At 36.9% G+C, this 23,935-nt stretch overlaps 1 protein-coding gene across 3 annotated transcripts in view; it reads right to left on the bottom strand.

Annotated features, from left to right (window-relative positions):
- The window catches only part of CADM2 (cell adhesion molecule 2), a 1,295,522-nt gene that overhangs the window by 201,944 nt on the left and 1,069,643 nt on the right, over positions 1–23,935 (bottom strand). For all 3 annotated transcript variants that reach the window (XM_005674789.3, XM_005674791.3, XM_018054195.1), the window contains one exon: positions 507–659. In XM_005674789.3, coding sequence (XP_005674846.1) covers positions 507–659 — 153 coding nt within the window. The remainder of the gene's footprint in view (positions 1–506; positions 660–23,935) is intronic.

The raw sequence follows: 23,935 nt of genomic DNA, 5'->3' as shown, positions 1-23,935 counted from the left end.
TCATTTAGCAATCTAGAAAAGTACAAAGTTAAAAAGCAAGAATTCAAATAGAAATGTCAGGGTCATTTAAATGCATTTAGATATACAAAGGGGTCATAGTTGGAAGTCAAAAAATATTAGGAGGAGCCCATCAGGTAACTGATGATAAGATGGATGAGTACACATAGACACATTGATTTCATTATGCTCATTATTCTATTGCTTTATAAAAGAATCACCATACATCCACTAAAGAGCTGATTTGACACAAAGGAACTTGGCTGAAAAATCAAAAAAACCTGTTATCTGTCCCTGGTTAAGAAACAAAATGGCTGTGTGCACTTGGGAAGTCATACAGACCTTTGCACCTCTTTGTACCTATTTGAGAAATGGGGGAAATGACTGTGTGACTTTTTAAGAAGCCTTTTGATAATCCTCAAAGTGTAGATTTGTTATTGAATCATGTTGCTATATCTGTACACATCTCTCTGGCTTGGGATTACATAGTGTTAGTCCCTTGCACTTACCCAGGACAGTGAGATAGGCCTTGGAAGTTTTGACAGGCATTGTAAATAAAGAACAGGTGTACTGTCCTTCATCAGACAGAGAGACATCACTGACGCTGATACTCAGTTCATGCCAGGAAGCCCGAACCAGCTCGATTCTATTGTCTCTTAAGGCTGGAAAAAAGAAAATATTGAAAATGTGAATTACAACAGTAGACAAAGTCAGTACTGTAAGACCACATATTTTTAGCACAACATAACAAACTTGGACTATACAGCCCATGGAATTCTCCAGGCCAGAATACTGGAGAGGATAAGCCTTTCCCTTCTCCAGGGGATCTTCCCAACCCAGGGCTTGAACCCAGGTCTCCCACACTGCAGGCAGATTCTTTACCAGCTGAGCCACAAGGGAAGCCCAAGAATACTGGAGTGGGTAGCCTATCCCTTCTCCAGCGGATCTTCCTTACCCAGCAATTGAACTGGGGTCTCCTGCATTCAGGCAGATTCTTTACCAACTGAGCTATCAGGCAAGACTTCCTGGCCATAAGTATGTCTAAATATTATTTCCTGAAACGTTTTAAAGTAATGTTTACATATATTGAATTTTTAATCAGTTTTTAAATCAAAGTAGAACTGTGCTCCTTAGTGTTCTCAGAAATAACTTTTTTTTAATTAAGTGATTGGATCTAGTATATATGATGCTTTGGATAAGGTAGATATTGATGGTGATAAAAATGGCTTTCCTTCACAGTCTTTCATGAGTTGCCAGTACCAAGAAAAGCTATTAAAAAAAAAAAAATCATTAACTTCTATGCACAGACAAAATTAGGAAAACTATGACTGCTCATTTCCTTCTAGGAAACCAACAATGAACCTAAGCATATTGAAAGTTTCTGTGGCCTAGGTGGACTCGCTTTTATCACAGATGAAATGGGATTCCCACCAAGAATTTTGGGAGAGATGAGGCCACCTCCAAGGGGATTCAAGTGGAAGTACGACTGCCATGGAATGTAATCTCTTTCTCCCTTGGGCGGCCATCAGGAAGCCCTTCCCTTTCCTACTGAGAGACAGCAATCAGTTGGACAGCACAGGCAGTGGATAATTCTATAACAATTCTAAAGCAATTACCCACCCCTTGAAGTGATCTTTGATAAGACTGGTACAACTACCAGGGAAAATAACTCCCAGGTCTGCTCAAACTGACCAAATAGCACCACAAAGTCTCTGAAAACTAAATTGTCAGCGGTACCATAGCCCACAAATGTAAGCTAGCATCTGTGTGATGAATCTATATAGAACAGAACATGTAAATAGTATCCAGATTCTCCTAACATAATAGCCAAACTGTCCAGGACCTGATTAAAAAAAAAAAAATTACTGGTCACACCAAATACTGGGAAAATCAAATCTTTAATGAGAATAAATAAGCAACAGATGCTAACACTGAGTTGAAATGGATGTTAAAATTATCTGACAAAAAGAATTTAAAGAAGTCGTCATAAATTTATTTTAACAGGCAATTGCTAATTATCTTGTAACAACACAAAATAGAAAATCTCAGCAAAGTAAAGAAGTATTTAAAAAATAACTAAAAGGAAATTATAGAAGTCAAAACTACAATAATCAAAATAAAAACTCGCTGGCTTGGATTAATAGTACAATGGTGACAACAGAGAATATAATCAGTGAACTTAAGGATAGAGAACTATAATTCACCTGATCCAAACAAGAGAGAGAAAATTGATTGGAAAACAAACAAACAAAAAAAACAGAATCTTAGAAACCTGAGGGAAAATGACACAGTATCCAACATTGTTACCATATGAGTTGCAAAAGATGAGAAACAGAGTGGGGCTGAAATAATTTAAGAAATAATGGTCAAAAACTTCACAACTTAGGCAAAGGAAAACAAATCAAGAGGAAGAGTAAATTCGAATAGGATAAACCAAAAGTCTATATCAAGATATAGCTAAATTAAAATTCTGAAATCCAAAGAAAATGAATAAAGCCTTAAGAGTAGACACAGAGAACGACATATTACCTATAAGAACCGATTCAAATGACAATATGTTAATATTTCTCATTTGAAATTATGGAGGTCAGAGGCAGTGGCACATTTTTCAAGTGCTGAAAGAAAATATCGATAATAAATTCTTATCCAGTGAAACCACCGTTCAGGAACCAGGGGGAAATAAATGTATTTTTGGAAGAAGGAAAACTAAAAAACATGTTCTTCTAGCAGATCTGTCTTAAAGAAAAGTTAAAGTTCTTCAAACAAAAAAGAAAAAACACATGTGAAGCATTAAGAAGGAAGAAAGAACAAGTGACAGAAAAAAGAATAAAGGGTAAATACAATGTGGACTACTCTTCTGTGTTTCCCCAGTTATTGATAGTTGAGCAAAAATTATACCATCAACTGATGCAGTGTTCAACATGTAAAGATGGATTAGTCGAAGCAAATAAAAAGTGGTAGGGCAAAGGGATCTAAAGAAGTAATGTTTTCATACTTTATCAGAAGTGGTAAAAGCGGTAGACTGTGATAAGTCATATATGTATAGTATTTCAATACCTGGAGCAACTACTAAGAAAATATACAAAGTGATACATTCAAAAACTCTATAAATAAATTAAGATTAAGTCTATTTATATAGTGTCTTGAAATAACTAAAATTATAGAGCTGGAGAAAATATTAATTCTTACCCAGGGTTAAGGTTAGTAAGAGGTGGAGGGAAGTGGAAGGGACATGAGTGTGGTTATAAAACCAGAGCACAGGGGATCATTGTGGTGATAGAACTGTTTTGCATCTTGACTCTGGTGATGCATACATTAACCAACATATGCATAAAACTGAATAATATATATAAATATATAAGCTATATAACTACATAATATTATCAAAGTCTAGCTAATATATTATATACACATGTAATATAATTACATATACAAGCTGATACATACAGATATTAAATGTTCATATTTAAATTATTTGTGTGGAGTAAAAAAAGCACAGGTTTTAGTATCAAAGATCTGCTTAAGGCAGTTATATAAGGTTAGGTTTCCTGTGGATAATAATTCCTCATTCATTTCTATCTTTGGATTATGATGAGAACTTTAATATCATGTTACATACAAAGTATTTTAAAACAAATCTGCAATGATATGCTAAAATATTTTGTCTTTAGAATCCTGATGAGAAACCAAATATTTCGTCTGAAATGTCTCAACTGATTGAGATTACCAAATCCTATCATTTTTTGAGTTGTTTTATAATTGCTATCAGTCTTGACTAAAATTTAGGCTCTGGAAAGTAGAATACCTATATTGTAATGTAAGCTTTTTGGGTTACCATATGAATTTAGGTGAATCACTTCTTGTGCACCCCAGTTTGCTGAGTGTTAAGTGGAGATAATAATTGAGTGAAAATATAAGGAGTATGTCTTAGAGAAATGAATATATGAATATATATTCAAAACCTGAAAACATATTCCTGAAAAGAAAGAAAGTGACACAATTAGTAAAGATATTTTTTTATCATGTAAATATTCTTGATAATTCATTTGTCAAAAAACATAAAGAGCTGCCTGAGGAGACTTTCATTGGACTGAACATTTTAAACAAATCCTACATCCGCAGCATTTATCTTTTCAATTTTGTAAATAGGATGCCATCTGCAGTTCACTTTATCACAGCACTTTAACTATAAAAGAATTAAGAGAATCCTTTTAAAGTCCAAAGAGGGATGTCATATAACTCAAAGGATTCCCTGTGAGAAGGATCCTTGTCTTGCTCATCTCAGCACTCTGCACCATCACTATCTGCATGGGAGGTTTTCAGTGAATGACTATTGAATTGAAGTTGAGAGCCAAACTGTCTGTTTATGATAACAGCATAGTGAAAAAGAAATGAATTAAGAAGTCCTTTTCGATAAATCTCCACGGGATACCTTAAGGGAGAAAAGCCCCAAAAAAGAAGAAAAGGGTGTCATGTTTAGACACTGTTTAGCATAACAGATCTAGAAACATGCTACACTTTTTTTTAAACAAAGTAACATTTTCTGAACAATTATTTGAAATACTAAATGAATGATCCATGAAGTTATTGTCATATTACTTTATGATTTCCAAATGAACAAAAAAGGTTGTAGGTACTTAGAAATAACCCTACTTTCTACATAGTAAATTCCATATATTGATACTGAACCTGAATAAAGAATTGTAATATAATATTGTTGGTTGAAGTGAATTCAATCTTTAATAAAATAGAAGTTTGGGAACACAGAATGTACATGGTTATCCAAATATCCTTTTTAAACAATAAAAGCTCAAATATTTCATTGAAAAAAATTGTTAAAACTTACCCTAGGAACAATTAAGAGAGCAAATGAGTGTGTAGAATAAAAGAAAGGTAACTGCTCACACACCATGGAGATTAAAATGAGCCAGTGAACCAAGCAGCTACTCTGAGGTCAAACCTCATCAGTCATTAGGTGCCTGCCACCCAATGGTGAGTTGACTTAAGAGTTCAAAACCCTGCCCGCTGGAGAATTTAATTTTAGCCGCAAATAAGAAGCAGTAACCAATGAGTAAGAATCATTAAATAGGACTTAATGCAGGATAAAAATTATTTTCCCAATATACCATTGGTTCTAAATGGTTCATCAGTCATACACGCATATTTGAGATTCATAACAAGTAAAATAAAAATTCCTAAGATGATCATGTGAAGAATTTTAGACAAATTTTATACTGATTTCTGGCAAAGGTTACTGGCATAGCTAATGAGTTGTTTATTAATTAGTTTTAAACCAAATCAACATAATAACACTAGTACTATTGAATTTATCTGACATTATTCATTTAAGAACCAAATAGAAATTCATGTATACTAGTATTAATAGTGCTCCTTTCTTTAGTGTGATGTTTATAAAGGTGATATTTATAAAGGCGGTCACATAACTTCTTGCCAGGTGGTCACATTTTCAAATATCTTTAAATTGATTCCCAGTGAGTAATAATTTATATCAAACTTTAGGGTGCTTAAATAATGATAAAAAGCATATTTTATTATATAATCACTTTTAAGAGACTATTAAAATGCAGCAAATAATGACTTCATTGTGTTTACATTTTTCCTAATTCATCCATCTAACCTAAAACTTTACCAAATCAGGATTATCTCTTTATATTTATTTCCATAAATATTTATGTTTATATTATCTACAGTTTTTTACACATAGCATGGTATATATAGATGCCCATTAAGTTTTATTGGATTAAATTAAATACGTGGGTCATCAGTCTTTTGTATGTAATAATGTTCTATAATTATATATATTAACATCATTTTAGAAAATTCCATGTATTAAGTGAGTATTATATATTGAATGATTTTAATTATTATATTTCACTATATCTTATAGAAAAAGTACTAACAGAAAAAGTCTACATCAAAATGATGTTTATTAATCTCTTAAAAATCCAAGAGAGTTCCCCAGCATGGCTATTAAAGAGCACACATACTTAGCCATATATTTAGAGAAATAAAGCATAAAATGTCTCACTCTATGTGTAGTTTATGCTACCAAATTTGATTCAACTGAAGTTTTTGTTGAGAATTCATGATATACCAGACACCATGCTAGGTGTCTTAGGGAAATAGGAGTTTAAAAATAGAATATTTTCCAACCACCTCCTGTCCAGCTGGGAGACACATGGTCCCACATGAAGACACTTCAAGTGTCAACTTGGTTACTTAAATTCTCAATGTCAAGCATATAGTTTCAAGAGCATAGCACCCTACACTAGGCTTTACTCAAAGCAGTCACTGCATATACTTAGAACGATTTTTAAACATGTTACTTTCCAATCATACATCACTTGTGTGATGAGATTTCAAGAACCATAGATATGTCATTCTTCATTCTTGTTCTCAGCTCAAGTCCTCACCATCCAGGTGTCCCCATTTGATTCCTATAGGGAGTTTAGATATTTCAGTGCAAGCCAAGTTCTGCCTAGGGGAAGAAATATTAAGAATGCTGTGTATAGCCTTTGATTCAATACCAAGCTTCACTGTTGTCTGCTGACTAATAATATAGTCCATCTCATGATTCTGACTGTGTTGTGTTAAGGTTGTCTGGACTAGCCCTCACCTTTGCGTCCCAACTTCTGCAACAGGCCTGTTCCCTCTGCACATTATCCACTCAAACCTGTGCTAACTGCCTACCCTGGCTTTGCCCCTACTGATTTCTCTAGAAGTGATCACTAGCTAAATTGGCTTGGGCAATCTGCCAACCCTGTTTTTTCCAGATGGAATATCTACTGTCCCCAAGGGTAAGAATTGGCTGAGTAATTAAGGCTTCAGTGACCAAGCCTTAACACCAAGGCTTTTGGTATACCAGGATTTTTTTGTTTGTTCGTTTGCTTTTTAATATTAAATCTGTATCTTAATAAATCAGAAAAGAAAAATAAGTCAAATAAGCTCTAATAAAGTTTCAAGTGGGTCATATATTCAGGGCTTAACTCTTACCGAACCTCAAAATTAGTGTATTGACATGTATGATGTCAAAATATGCCTCTAGGAATTGTAAACAGGAAAGACAAAGAAGGAAATTGAGGAATTCTTACTCTTATTGATGTGTGTGTGTGTGTGTGTGTGTGTGTGTGTGTGTGTGTTTTGGTTAATAGCCAAAATGTTTTATTTCCTAATAGCATAAGCACATACTGATTACATTCAGTATATGTCATTTGTAATTGTACTATGGACTGACAGAAATAAAGGAGTTAAACATACAGATGGGATAAATCACAAGATACTGAATCCTTTTCTGTTTTGTTCTTTTACAGTCATACAATATAAAATAATCTAAATCAATCTCCTGGAAAATTGGTAAAAACAGCCATTGCTCCAGAGCTGATATTTGGTATACCAAGTTTCAGCTGGGACTAGATTTTTACTGAAACCATAGTAAATGGAGTTTTAGAAAAGAAATGTGAACAGAACCCAAGCAATAAATCTGGAAACTGTGTCACTGTTTGAAAGATGTTTTCCAAGTGGTAGAATTACAGTTTTTAAACCACAGCTTTACTTACTTCAAATGTATAAAAAACAAATATTCATTACTCTCTTCTCCATATTTGTAATCTCTTATGATGAAACATTTAAAAAGGCAAGAATATTGCCATACCTAACTAAAATGTACCCCAAATTAATAAACTTGGGTATGGAAAACGTATTAATATGTTTGAAGAATGACTATAGAGTCCGTGGCGTTTCTGCTTTCCTTTTCCTTGTCTTTGTAAAGCTTGCAGCTTTTCCTCAGTGTCCTCCTCATGACATGTCCTGAGGGAACCCTTTCTATTCTTTCACTGTATTAAATTCCTAAAGCCCTGAATAAGAGACTGCATCCTTTAACACATCTCTGTGTGTGTGCACTCATTCGTATCCAACTCTTTGTGACCCCATGGATTGTAGCCTGACAGGCTACTTTATTCGTGGGATTTTCCAGGCAAGAATACTGGAGTAGGTTCCCGTTTCCTACTCCAGGGGATCTTCTATACACCTATATCCTTACCCAATTTTCTCTTTTGTAAGATGACTTTAAAACTGTTTGCCATGTAACATAAGGCCCTAAATATCAGAAACGTTTAATTTTCTAGCTTATTTCCCCATCCCTCCTTAAAATGCCTAACCATTTAGAAACACATAAGATTTTGTTCAAATATGGTGAGTAATACATTCTTCTTTACCTAAAGGCATATATTCCCTCTGCAAGTCTCCACATCAGACTTTTCACTCAAGCTATCTAACATATTGCTTTCGTGATAAAATTTTTCATGCTGTCCACCTCCAGACAGGGATGTGCATGAAGCTCAATAATAATTTGTTGAGCTAATGAGAGAGCAGTATATGGATGTGAGAGTTGGACCATAAAGAAGGCTGAGCACTGAAGAATTGATGCTTCTGAACAGTGGTGTTGGAGAAGACTCTTGAGAGTCCCTTGGACTGCAAGGAGATCAAACCAGTCAACCTTAAAGGAAATCAATCCTGAATACTCATTGGAAGGACTGATGATGAAGCTGAAGCTCCAACACTTAGGCCACCTGATATTAAGAGTCAACTCATTATAAAAGCCCCTGATGCTGGGAAAGATTGAAGGCAAGAGGAGAAGGGGACAACAGAGGAAGAGACAGTATGGCTTCACCGACTAAATGGACATGAGTTTGTGCAAGCTGTGGGAGACAGTGAAGGACAGGGAAGACTGGTGTGCTGCAGTCCGTGAGGTTGCAAAGAGTTGGACATGACTGTGAACAAAATGAAAGAGTAAAAATGAAAATTATATGGTCCATTATTTATATGCTGATGCATACCATTTCAGATTATTGTTGAACTTCATGTACATTCCTCATATGTACCCTTTGGGCTTCCCTGATGGCTCATTAGTAAAGAATCTGCCTGCCAATGTAGGAGACATGGGTTTGATTCCCAGGTCAGAAGATCCCCTGGAAAGGGAAACAGCAATCCCTGATAGTATTCTTGCCTGAAAAATTTCATAGATAGAGGAAATTTGCTGGCTACAGTCAATGGGGCTTCAAAGAGTTGGACACAATTGAGCACAGCACAGTGCATAGACATCATAAATTTTCATTTTGCAAAATTTGACCTAAAAGGAGTTTGAGCTTTTGAGTTTTAGTTGTTAAATCTTTAGATTAGCTTTATCATTTTGTATTGTCAAAATAATATTAATAGGGATCAAAATTTTAAAAATAAAAAGATATTTTACAATTCAAACAAAACTCATTTTTCTAAGACCACATCTTAATTATATAAGGACTTAAGTAACTGAAATTTAAAATAATCTAAGACAGTTGAATTGTCATGCTAAACTCTATAGTGGCTTATGCCTGTAAATCTTCTAAACCTATGGATTCAGACACTGAAAACTTATTCTATGTCTTTAAGATTGTAAGTAGGCTTGTCTTGGGCTCCTTTTGTGGCTCAGTTGGTAAAAGAATCTGTCTGCAATGCAAGAGACCTGGGTTTGATCCCCAGGTTGAGAAGATCCCTGGAGAAGGGAAACACTACCCACTCCAATATTCTGGCCTGGAGAATTCCATGAACTGTATAGTCCATGGGGTCACAAAGAGTTGGACACGACTGAGCAACTTTCACTTTCACTAAGTTTGTCTTCTTATTCCTACTTTCACAATGTCCTATGGCAAGAAAACTTTGTAAAACGAAAGCAAACACACTTATGTCTTCTTTTATATCTCTAGATAACCATGTAGGTATCATTATTCCCACTAACTTTATAGTATGGATTAAATGTTGCATTTCAGTTGCTTACAACATAGGAATTTTTTTTTTTAACATGTAACAATAAAGGACTACTCAAGGCCATTGATGGGTTACGATGTACACTCTATAAGCATCAGTAACATGCTAACATTGCCATCTTGAGACTATGAATGTCTTCTGAGTGGAAGTGAGCCTGGGGAAGCATGTGTACAAAATTTTAATGGCAGAGGCCTGGGAGCACACATGGCACACACACCCCATTCCATGTGCAGGCCTACAGCCATACTTCAAGGGAGACGGGTAAATGCAGTCTGGCTGTATGTACAGGAAGGAGAGATACTAGTGAGCAGTTGATACTTTCTGCCTTGATACTGCAGGCTTATATGTATCGCTACGTCTACATATGCTAGAGCACCTATATAAAAATCAATGCATCCAGAAATGATAGAAAGTAATAGATAATATATTTTATCTAAAATAGTTATAATTTCAGTATGTTTGGTACATTCTACCTAGTTACTAAATTATTAAAAAGAATTATAAATTTATTTTTAATGAATATCTTCTCAATGCTACCTTAGATTCAGCAAGGGAGAAATATCAATAGAAGTAACACTATAGTCATTTTCTGTTAATTCTCAAGGTGATAAACATATTCCTAGTTTTAGAAAATGGAAGGTGAACTATTGCATATTATTTACAAATTATGTTTTAGAATAAAAACTATCCAGGATGGTTTATGTAAATTATAAATGAATATTAATTCAGTTCAGTTCAGTTCAGTTCAGTTCAGTCGCTCAGTCGTGTCTGACTCTTTGCGACCCCATGAATCGCAGCACGCCAGGCTTCCCTGTCCATCACCAACCCCTGGAGTTCACTCAGACTCAAGTCCATCGAGTCAGTGATGCCATCCAGCCATCTCATCCTCTGTTGTCCCCTTCTCCTCCTGCCCCCAATCCCTCCCAGCATCAAAGTCTTTTCCAATGAGTCAACTCTTTGCATGAGGCGGCCAAAGTACTGGAGTTTCAGCTTTAGCTTCATTCCTTTCAAAGAAATCCCAGGGCTGATCTCCTTCAGAATAGACTGGTTGGATCTCTTTGCAGTCCAAGGGACTCTCAAGAGTCTTCTCCAACACCACAATTCAAAAGCATCAATTCTTCAGCGCTCAGCCGTCTTCACAGTCCAACTCTCACATCCATACATGACTAATGGAAAAACCATAGCCTTGACTAGACGAACCTTAGTCGGCAAAGTAATGTCTCTGCTTTTGAATATGCCATCTAGGTTGGTCATAACTTTTCTTCCAAAGAGTAAGCATCTTTTAATTTCATGGCTGCAGTCACCATCTGCAGTGATTTTGGAGCCCCCCAAAATAAAGTCTGACACTGTTTCCACTGTTTCCCCATCTATTTCCCATGAAGTGATGGGACCAGATGCCATGATCTTTGTTTTCTGAATGTTGAGCTTTAATCCAACTTTTTCACTCTCCTCTTTCACTTTCATCAAGAGGCTTTTAGTTCCTCTTCACTTTCTGCCATAAGGGTGGTGTCATCTGCATATCTGAGGTGATTGATATTTCTCCCGGCAATCTTGATTCCAGCTTGTGTTTCTTCCAGCCCAGCGTTTTCTCATGATGTACTCTGCAGATTAGTTAAATAAGCAGGGTGACAATATACAGCCTTGATGCACTCCTTTTCCTATTTGGAACCAGTCTGTTGTTCCATGTCCAGTTCTAACTGTTGCTTCCTGACCTGCATACAGATTTCTCAAGAGGCACGTCAGGTGGTCTGTTATTCCCATCTCTTTCAGAATTTTCCACAGTTTATTGTGATCCACACAGTCAAAGGCTTTGGCATAGTCAATAAAACAGAAGTAGATGTTTTTCTGGAACTCTCTTGCTTTTTCCATGATCCAGCAGAAGTACATATATGTATACATATATATTTGGCAATTAAAATATTCAATACTTATTTCATTTCTGACATCAATTTGAAATAAAATTCTATATATCTTTTTAAATTAACTAATAATACACTTCCACTTCAATTTTGAAAGAAAAACTCTACAAACTCTCTATACGATGATGGAATCATCTAAAATGTGAACACGTTACTTGAAAATTCCAAATAAACTTTTGCTAAGATAACTTCTGGAAAAGAAAATACTCACAGATACATATACCTCACCCATATATTATCAATATGTACTAATTTCATCTCTTGGCCAATCCTTATTGTACATTTTGATAGAGAATAAAAGTAGTTCTAAATCTATAAACCCTATATGATATATATATATATGTATGTATTCTGCATGCATGCTAAGTTGCTTCAGTTGTGACCGGTTCTTTGAGACCCCATAGACTGTAGCTTGCCCGGCTCCTCTGTTCATAGGGATTCTCCAGGCAAGAATACTGGAGTGGGTTGCCATGTCTTCCTCCAGGGTATTTCCTGACCCAGGGATCAAACTCTCCTCTTTTATTTCCTGCTTGGCAAGTGGATTCTTTACCACTAGTGTCACTAGGGACACTCATGTTACAAAGCATATATATATATATATATATATATAGCTCAGATAATTAAGTATTTTTCAAAATATACATAAACACATAAATATACATACTAGATATATATATTTCATTCTGAGAACATTTTTACTGAGAAAGTAAACACTGAATAGACTAAGTGGTTATTGGCCCCTGAATATGAGATCATATTTATGCTGCTCAAATTATTGAATGTTAGAAGCTACTGAGATGTTGATTTGGGTTTAATATAGAGACTGTCTTTCTATTTACTGAGTTCTTCACAATTGGTACTGAGCAAACTTATGAGATATGAGCTCTGTCAAAAAATTTGTTTAATTAATGGCTATTGGATCTCCTGCCAGGAATGATTAAATGTCTTTCTCTCATTGCATGAGAATATGTCCTAAGTGACTTTTGAAATCTCTTATAATGATTTTTAGGAAACCTATTTCTGAAATTTACTTAGGAGTAACTGTTAGTGCTTTCAATCATAAATTGAATTCATATATTTATTCAATGGCAAATAAGTTCTGATTTTAGTAACCAGGAATCACTAACTCAATGGTATATTATACACAGTGTATGCTTTTATCCATTAAAAAGCTTCAGAGGATTATTAAGTTGCCTTCAGTGAGTTATACCTTAATTTTATTAATTACTAATAAATTAGTAATTAATTACTAATCTGCATTTTAAAATCATTTCACACTGATTTAATCTTTGTGCTCAGTATGTATTTGTGTTCAGACTGACCTCCATGCTGAAAATATTATTATTTATGTTAATTATTCAACAAAGAACTGCTCAAATAAGCAAATATTTTTCAAAAGTCTATCTTTAGAAAGTTAGTATACATACACTCAAAATGTTTTCTGTTTCTCCTAGATGTCAGCACTCTCATTGCTGCTGCTGCTGCTAAGCCAAGCCACTTCAGTCGTGTCCGACTGACTGTTCACAACCCCATGGACTGCAGCCTACCAGGCTCCTCTGTCCATGGGATTTTCCAGGCAAGAGTACTGGAGTGGGGTGCTATTGCCTTCTCCGAGCACTCTCATTAAATAAATACAAAAGTAAGTATTTAGAGGAGAGCAGCGTAAAATTATGAAAGAGTTGACACACATGTCTAGTTGGTTATGGTGAAATCCTAAACGACAAAATCCATTTTGGATGAGTTGAATGACTCTATCTTTCTACCTGTGTCTATATCCCAATTAATATATTTGTGTATATGCGTGTGTACATAAAACTGCAATATATAAAATGTATTATATCAGATTCTCTTCTCCAATATCATCTTGCTGGATAAAAATTAGAGGTATTTCATTCTTATTAATAATAGTGTATTGCTCTGAAAAAAATAATAATAAGTTGAGGCGATAATAATATACCATCTGTCAGATGACATAAGAACATAATAGAAACTCAGTTTATGAAATTCATACTGAATGCCAAAAAATCATTTTTGTTTATGAAGCATTTGGAAAAAAGTCAAATAAATATACACTCACTAGTACTAACATATCAATAAAAAAATTCTGCAAATAAGTGCCAAAGTCTAATTTTGTCTTAAGAATTCTCTTTACAACTTAAAACTCAAATAATTTATAAACATATATCAACTATGTCATTGTTGCTGCTGTTGTTGTTGTTCAGCTGCTAAGTTGTATCCAAGTCTTTGCAACCCAAAGAACTGCAACACACCAGGTCTCACTGTCCTTTACCATCTCCCGAATTTGCTCAAAGTCAAGTCCATTGAGTCAGTGATGCCATCCAACCATTTCATCCTCTGTCACCCCCTTCTCCTCTTGCCCTCAATCTTTCCCAGCATCAAGGTCTTTTCCGATGAGTCAACTCTTCACATCCCCGTAGCCAAAGTATTGGAGCTTCAGTATCAGTCCTTCCAAAGAATATTCAGGGTTGATATCCTTTAGGATTGCCTGGTTTGATCTCCTTGCTGACCTCAAGAGTCTTTTCCAGCACCAAGATTCAAAAACATCAATTATTTGGCACTCAGCCTTCTTTGTGGTCTAACTCTCACATCCATACATGACTACTGGAAAAACTATAGCTTTGACTATACTGACCTTTGTTGGCAAAGTGATGTCTCTGCTTTTTAATACATTTGTCTAGGTTTGTCGTAGCTTTTCTTCCAAGGAACAAGTGTCTTTTAATTTTGTGGCTGAAGTCACAATAGCAGTGATTTTGGAGCCCAGGAAAATACAATCTGTCACTGTTTTCACTTTTTCCCCACTGTGATTTGTTACTAATACCAAATGCCCAGATGCTGATATATGTTCAACTACATTGTAGTCTGGTGAATAAAGACCATTTATTCATTTATTCATAAGGCTTTACTAGAAGCCTTATCCTAAAATGAATACCATACAATTGTACTTAACATATATAAAATATGGGTAGTTTTATGAAGGATGATTGTTAATAGATAATCATCATAATTTAACAACTACAAAATTCTGATACACATTTTCAAAGGTCTTATACAACTTGTTTCCCTGTCTCTTCCAAATAAAAGTCTGTGAATATTTTGTTTGCTTCTGCAAAACAATATTTCTCTAGGTATTTGTCACATTATTTCTTATTTTTCTTGAGAAAATATCTTTCAGTATTTGATACAGCTCACTATTTGCCTGGATTCAGAGAACAAGAAAATGATGTGGTATTTGAACTGAACAGTTTCTGTAAGCTCTCATTCTTTCCAACAGCCTACAATATAATGGTCTCCTTGTTGACATATGAGATTTATTTTTTACATCCCACCATAAAACCACCATATGTGGCCATGTGACATTACTCTCATCAAGCATTTTTATCAGAGACAAAAAGATTATATGCCATGCTATTATGGAAATGCATACACAAAGGTACACTGGAAATGGGAAACATTTACCTTCATTACAGAAACTAGCCTTTAGTATTTTTCATTTTTCAACTTTACAGGACCCCATACCCTGCAAAAGCTTTGCATTGCTATTTGTAAAATACGAGGAGAAAATAACTCAAGACTATGTTGTGCATGTGTCCAATAATCCCAAAGTCTCATCTCCTATAACTTGAAATTTGGCTTAAATTTTCAGCTTTGCCTCCCTCTTGTGGAAAATATTAATGAAATAAATTTTGTGGTACACGAACGTTGAGGATCTAGAAACCTGCTAGTACATTTAAGAAAATCACTTATATATTTGAAATTCAGGCACAATCACAAAAATCATCAATATAATAAATATTTCATTAATACTAGTCTATATATTTCTATGAGACATGTTTAATAGTTTTCATTTCCAATGTGCACTTGTTACTGGAAGTTTAAGAACTTAACTTTGATCTTGCATCTGTTCATGAGGTCTCAGTTTCTCTGCTTGATATTGTTTTTTCCCCTTCTTGTGGGAAGAAGGTTCATGTGAATCTTTAGAAATTAAATATTATCTCTGAAAAATCATCCAATAAATATTGACCATGAATATTATTTTTAAAATGTCTGGTTATATAAATCAACATTCAGAGGAGATATAATAAATCTTAGACTAGTAAAAAGTAAAAAACAATTTACTATGTAGAATTAAAAAGTGACATCCTACATTCTAAGCTAAAATTAACGCATTGATTTTTCAGTCTTTAATCATATAATTTAATTATTATTTATTTTAGTTATCTAAATTAGTTTTTCAGTTCAGTTCAGTTGCTCAGGTTTGTCCAACACTTTGTGATCACCAGGGCTCCCTGTCCATCACCAACTCACAGAGCTTGCTCAAACTCTTTTCCATCAAGTCAATGATGCCATCCAACTGTCTCATTCTCTGTCGTCCCCTTCTCCTCCGGCCTTCAGTCTTTCCCAGAATCAGGGTCTTTTGCAATGAGTCAGTTCTTCCCATCAGTTCAGTTCAGTTCAGTCGCTCAGTTGTGTCTGACTCTTTGCGACCCCATGAATCGCAGCATGCCAGGCCTCCATGTCCATCACCATCTCCCAGAGTTCACTCAGACTCACATCCATCGAGTCAGTGATGCCATCCAGCCATCCTCTGTCATCCCCTTCTCCTCCTGCCCCCAATCCCTCCCAGCATCAAAGTCTTTTCCAATGAGTCAACTCTTCGCATGAGGTGGCCAAAGTACTGGAGTTTCACCTTTAGCATAATTCCTTCCAAAGAAATCCCAGGGCTGATCTCCTTCAGAATGGACTGGTTGGATCTCCTTGCAGTCTCAGTGAAACCAAGCCATGCCCATGGGGCAACCCAAGATGGGAGGGTCATGGTGGAGAGGTCTGACGGAATGTGGTCCACTGGAGAAGGGAATGGCAAGCCACTTCAGTATTCTTAACCCCATGAACAGTATGAAAAGGCAAAATGATAGGATACTGAAAGAGGAACTCCCCAGGTCAGTAGGTGCCCAATATGCTACTGGAGATCAGTGGAGAAATAACTCCAGAAAGAATGAAGGGATGAAGCCAAAGCAAAAACAATACCCAGCTGTGGATGTGACTGGTGATAGAAGTAAGGTCCGATGCTGTAAAGAGCAATATTGCATAAGAACCTGGAATGTCAGGTCCATGAATCAAGGCAAATTGGAAGTGGTCAAACAAGAGATGGCAAGAGTGAACGTAGACATTCTAGGAATCAGCGAACTAAAATGGACTAGAATGGGTGAATTTGATTCAGATGACCATTATATCTACTACTGCAGGCAGGAATCCCTCAGAAGAAATGGAGTAGCCATCATGGTCAACAAAAGAGTCCGAAATGCAGTACTTGAATGCAATCTCAAAAACGACAGAATGATCTCTGTTCGTCTCCAAGGCAAACCATTCAATATCATAGTTATCCAAGTCTTCCCATCAGGTGGGCAAAATATTGGAGCTTCAGCATCAGTCCTTCCAAAGAATTTTCAGGACTGATTACCTTTAGGATTGACTGGTTTGATCTTGCAGTCCAACTGACTCTGAAGAGTCTTCTCCAACACCCCATTTCAAAGGCAACAATTCTTTGGCGCTCAGCTTTCTTTACGGTCCAACTCTTACACCTATACATGACAACTGGAAAAACCATAGCTTTGACTGGATGGACCTTTGTTGGCAAAGTAATGTCTTTGTTTTTTAATATACTGTTTCAGGTCAGTTCAGTCGCCCAGTCGTGTCCGACTCTTTGCGACCCCATGAATTGCAGCACGCCAGGCCTCCCTGTCCATCACCAACTCCCAGAGTTCACCCAAACTCATGTCCATCGAATCAGTGATGCTATCTAGCCATCTCATCATCTGTCGTCCCCTTCTCCTCCTGCCCCCAATCCCTCCCAGCATCAAAGTCTTTTCCAATGAGTCAACTCTTCCCATGAGGTGGCCAAAGTACTGGAGTTTCAGCATTAGTATCAATCCATCCAAAGAACACCCAGGACTGATCTCCTTTAGAATGGACTGGTTGGATCTCCTTGCAATCCAAGGGACTCTCAAGAGTCTTTTCCAACACCACAGTTCAAAAGCATCAATTCTTCAGCACTCAGCTTTCTTCACAATGCAACTCTCACATCCATACATGACCACTGGAAAAACCATAGCCTTGACTAGATGGACCTTAGTTGGCAAAGTAATGTCTCTGCTTTTAAATATGCTATCTAGGTTGGTCATAACTTTTCTTCCAAGGAGTAAGCGTCTTTTAATTTCATGGCTGCAGTCATCATCTGCAGTGATTTTGGAGCCCCCAAAAAATAAAGTCTGACACTGTTTCCACTGTTTCCCCATCTATTTCCCATGAAGTGATGGGACTGGATGCCATGATCTTCGTTTTCTAAATGTTGACCTTTAAGCCAACTTTTTCACTCTCCTCTTTCACTTTTATCAAGAGGCTTTTTAGTCACTCTTCACTAGCTTGATCATAATTTTTCTTCCAAGGAACAAGCAACTTTAATTTCAAGGCAGCAGTTACCATCTGCAGTGATTTTGGAGCCCAAGAAAATAAAGTCTGTCACTGTTTCCCCATCTGTTTGCCATGAAGTTATGGGACTGGATGCCATGATCTTAGTTTTTTGAATGTTGAGTTTCAAGCCAGCTTTTCCACTCTCCTCTATCACTTTCATCAAGAGGCTCTTCAGTTTCTTTTTGCTTTCTACCATAAGGGTAGTATCATCTGCTTATCTGAGATTATTGACATTTCTTCCAGCAGTCTTCATTCCAGCTTGTGCTTCTTCCAGCCCAGTGTTTCTCATGATGTACTCTGCATATAAGTTAAATAAGCAGAGTGACAATATACAGCTTTGATGTACTCCTTTCCCAATTTGGATCCAGTCTGTTGTCCCATGTCCAGTTCTAACTGTTGCTTCTTGACCTGCATACAGATTTCTCAGGAGGTAGGTAAGGTGGTCTCATATTTCCAGCTCTTGAAGAATTTTCTACAGTTTTTTGTGATCCACACAAAGGATTTGGTGTAGTCAGTAAAGAAGAAGTAGATAATTTTCTCGAGCTGTTGTGCTTTCTCTATGATCCAACAAATATTGGCAATTTGATCTTTGGTTCATCTGCCTTTTCTAAATCCAGCTTGAACATCTGGAAGTTCTTGGTTTACATACTGTTGAAGCCTAGCTTGGAGAATTTTGAGCATTTTTGCTAATGTGTGAGATGAGTGCAATTGTGCAGTAGTTTGAACATTCTTTGGGATTGCCTTTATTTGGGATTGGAATGAAAACTGACTTTTTCAAATCCTGTGGCTACTGCTGAGTTTTTCAAATTTGCTGAGATATTGAGTACAGCACTTTCACAGGATCATCTTTTAGGTTTTGAAGTAGCTCAGCTGGAATTCCATCACCTCCACTAATTTTGTTCATAGTGATGCTTTCTAAAGTCCACTTGGCTTCACACTCCAGCATGTCTGGGTCTAGGAGAGTGATTATACCATCGTGGTTATACATATCTATGCTCTTTTTTGTGTAGGTCTTCTGTGCATTCTTGCCACCTCTTCTTAATATCTTCTGCTTCTGTTAGGTCCATACCATTTCTGTCCTTTACTGTGCCCATCTTTGCATGAAATATTCCCTTGGTATTTCTAATTTTCTTGAAGAGATATCTGTTCTTTCCTATTCTATTATTTTCCTCTATTTCTGTACAGTGTCACAAAGTCCGTCCATAGTTCTTCAGGGACTCTGTCTATCAAATCTAATCCCTCGAATCTATTTGTCACTTTCACTATATAATCATAAGGGATTTGATTTAGGTCATACCTGAATGGTCTAGTCTATTTCCCTACATTCTGCAATTTAAGTCTGAATTTGGCAATAAAGAATTCATGATCTGAATCTCAGTAAGCTCCTGGTATTTTTCCTAACTGTCTAGAGCTTCTCTATCTTTGACTACAAAGAATGAAATCAATATAACAGTATTGACCATCTGGTGATGTCCATCTGTAGAGTCATCTCTTGTGTTGTTGGAAGAGGGTGTTTGCTGTGACCAATGTGTTCTCTTGGCAAAACTCTGTTAGCCTTTGCCTTGCTTCATTTTGTACTCCAAGGCCAAATGTGCCTCTTTCCAGGTATCTCTTGATTTTCTACTTTGCATTTCTTTCCCCTATGTTGAAAAGGACATTTTTTGGCATTCATTCTAGAAGGTCTTACTATCAGGCTTCCCTGATAGCTCAGTTGGTAGAGAATCCACCTGCAATGCAGGAGACCCCGGTTTGATTCCTTGGTGAGGAAGATCTGCTGGAGGAAGGATAAGCTACCCACTCCAGTATTCTTGAGCTTCCCTTGTGACTTAGCCGGTAAAAAACCCGCCTGCAATGTGGGAGACCTGGGTTCAATCCCTGGGTTGGGAAGATCTCCTGGAGAAGGGAAAGGCTACCCACTTCAGTATTCTGGCCTGGAGAACTCCATAAACTGTATAGTCCATGGGATCACAAAGAGTTACACAGAGCTGAGTGATTTTTCACTTTTTAGGAGGTCTTGTAGGTCTTCATAGAACCGTTCAACTTCAGCTTCTTCGGGATTAGTGGTTAAGCATAGACTTGGATTACTGTGATATTGAATAGTTTGCTTTGGAAATGAAAAAAAGATCATTCTGTCATTTTTGAGATTGCACCCAAGTACTGGATTTCAAACTCTTTGGTTGACTATGAGAGCTACTCCATTTCTTCTAAGGGGTTCTTGCCCACAGTAGTAGATATAATGGTTATCTGACTTAAATTCACCCATTCCAGTCCATTTTCATCCCCTGATTCCTAAAATGTTGATGTTCACTCTTGCCATCTTCTGTTTGACCACTTCTAACTTACTTTGATTCAGGGACCTGACATTCCTGGTTTCTATGCAATATTGTTCTTTATAGCATCCAGTCGGAGGGGCGAAATTGCCTTTAGAGTCAGACGCTATCCTGGCCAGAGACATTAGGAAGGCTCAAACAAAACGCTGTGCACACCAGTACCAAGAGACCACACAGAGACTGAGTGAGACAACCCACAGACTGCAGACCAATTATACCAAAGAAATTATTGCTCTGTTAAGAAAGTTCTAGTACCCACAACAGATTTCCCAACCTGGGGATCCAGCAAAGGGACTGAAAATCCCCAAGGAATTTGACTTTGGAGGCCAGTGTGATTTGATTACAGAACTTCCACATTACTGGGGAAACAGACTTTTGGAGGGCACAAACAATACCTTGTGTGCACCAGGAGAAAGGAACAGTATCTCCATGTCCACGCAAGAGACTGAGCCAGACTTGCCTGTGAGTGTCCAGGCATCTCCTGTGGAGGTGTGGGTCGACAGTGGCCTGCTGCAGGGTCAGGAGCACCGAACACAACAGTGTGTGCACAAGTCTTTTTGAAGGAGGTCGCCATTATCTTCATTATCCCTACCATAGTTTGGCCTCAGGTCAAACAACAGGGAGGGAACACAGCCCTGGCCATCAACAGAAAACTGGATTAAAGATTTACTGAGCATGGCCCCACCCATCAGAACAAGATCCAGTCAGTCACTCCCATCAGGAAACTTCCATAAACCTCTTACCCTTATCCATCAGAGGGCAGAGAGAGTGAGAACCATAATCACAGAAAACTAATCAAACTGATCACATGTTCCACAGCCTTGTCTAACTCAGTGAAACTATGAACCATGCCACCCAAGATGGATGGATCATAGTGGAGAGTTCTGACAAAATGTGGTCCATTGGGAATGGCAAACAACTTCAGTAGTCTCACTTTGAGAACCCCATGAACAGCATGAACACTGGTTTTTGAAAATCTCTAATTAGTATTCAATAATATGCTAACATTTAGAAGTCTGGTAATGTGTAAAGAATATATGGCATTCAAATTTTGCTTGTAATTGGTTTTAGCAAAAGGTAGATAAATTATGTGGCTAAAAAATAAGATACAACTTATCTTACTATAGACTTCCCTGGTGGCTCAGATGGTAAAGCGTCTGTTTACAATGCAGGAGACCCAGGTTCAATCCCTGGGTTGGAAAGATCCCCTGGAGAAGGAAATGATAATCTACTCTAGGACTATTGCCTGGAAAATCCCATGGACAGAGGAGCCTGGTAGGCTACAGTCCATGGGGTGCAAAGAGTCGGACACGACTGAGCAACTTCACTTTCACTTTAGTCACTGCAACTAAAGTTTAATATTTTAGAAAATTTTCACATGTTTAACCAATACAGTATACTAACACATATATATGGAATTTAGAAAGATGGTAACGATAACCCTGTATGCGAGACAGCAAAAGAGACACAGATGTATAGAACAGTCTTGTGGACTTTGTGGGAGAGAGAGAGGGTGGGATGATTTGGGAGAATGGCATTGAAACATGTATAATATCATATAAGAAATGAATTGCCAGTCTAGGTTCGATGCAGGATACAGGATGCTTGGGGCTGGTGCACTGGGAGGGAGGTGGGAGGGGGGTTCAGGATTGGGAACACATGTACACCCGTGGCAGATTCATGTTGATGTATGGCAAAACCAATACAGTATTGTAAAGTAAAATAAAGTAAAAAAAGAAAAAAAGAAACAAACAAAATTTTCACGTTTAGAGTCTACTATATATATAATTTTATATGTACACAATAATTTATATTGTATATATAAGCTTATGTAATTTATATAAGCATATGTACTTCTGGGGATATACAATGTGTATAAATAATCATAAAATAAATAAGGCAATTTAAAATAAAGTAGGAAAAATATCCATTGTACAACTAAAATGATTGAAGCTGAGAAGCCTAGGGCACATGAAGAGTGACTGATGAAAGCTAATTTGATAAAAGGCTTTTAGGAGTGAGTATGGAAAGAGAGTTTTTGTCAGTAATTCATACAAGTAATATTCCACTACTTATTGAAAAGATGAGAAAAAGTATACATCAAATTAGACATATGTGAAATCTATAATAAAAGAGCACATTGTGTTTTATTGCATTAAATACAATGGTTCAGCAGTAACCTTGAACTCCTACTTTGTAGCTGGGTTGAATTGAGATACACTGTGGAGGTGCCTTCTGAAACCCATAGAGAAAGTACAACCACACATTACTCTTACTAATTCTCAGGAGGGAGATCCATAGTGTGACACGCACTGCTTCAAAGACTCCTATACTTCCTGACTCCCCAGCTTTCCTACGAAGCTCTGAGATCTGGACTTACAGCTTTGAGCTTGACTTGGCTTTGGAGACTGAGGCTGCCCAACAACCAGCCTACCCTGTGGAAAAGATCCTGGCTCTCTCTTGGAGAGCTTTCACTGAGATAATGAGTACCATATAAAAGGGAAGAGTGTATAAAACAGCCTTCCAATGCAGGAGAGAATAAGAAAAATATGTGTTTTAGATACAATCCGCTATAAAACTGTATTCCCTTACCTTCCACAACACACTTGGAGCAGTCTTACTGTGAGAATACTTTCTGGGATTTCTCTGCTGGAGATACCAAAATGGTCTTCAATTACTAAGTAAGCCCTACTTTTTTAATCAACCAGAATTATGTTTCCACTGAGTCCTGGAGATCTTATGTTTTAATAACTAGTTTGGCAAACTAAAAGCAATATCCTGACATCCAACTTGGTAGTAGCAGTGTTACCACAAGGAGGTTCAGAATTCACAAGTTAAATGTAAGAAGAAGATGGAGACAAGGAGAGTTTTATAAATATGGCAGGAAGACTGCAGTGGTACTGAGATCCCAGAAAAATTAGGTCAACTGAGATACCATCTAAGATCAACAAGGCTACCTTTGATTAAGCAAGTTAGAGACTAAGGACTGTGTTAGGTGATAACATATTTATCTACCATCCAGTTGTAGAATAAGAAGGGAATGAAGAGAAATACTTAGATGTTGAATGGCATCATGCATTGGATCTGGGTAGAACTCTCCCTGTGAAGAAATGACAGAGGCTAAGATGACTAATTTTATACCAAAAGAAAGTGTTCTCCTTTGCATATTTAAATCAAGAAGGTAGTTGCCCAGTGCAGGTGTTGTCTCAGCAACCTCTTATTTTGGATTAAAACAATTTGACTAGATTTAGCCAAGGAAAGGTGCTTCCCTGGTGGCTCAGACAGTAAAGAATCTGCCTGCAGTAGGGGAGACCTGGGTTAGATCCCTGGGTTGGGAAGATCCCCTGGAGGAGGGCTTGGCAACCCACTCCAGTATTC

Source organism: Capra hircus, chromosome 1, assembly GCF_001704415.2.
Source record: "Capra hircus breed San Clemente chromosome 1, ASM170441v1, whole genome shotgun sequence".
In the NCBI taxonomy this organism is placed as follows: domain Eukaryota; kingdom Metazoa; phylum Chordata; class Mammalia; order Artiodactyla; family Bovidae; genus Capra; species Capra hircus.
The sequence above is the reverse complement of the archived record's forward strand: the minus strand, read 5'-3'. Positions and strand labels throughout refer to the sequence as shown.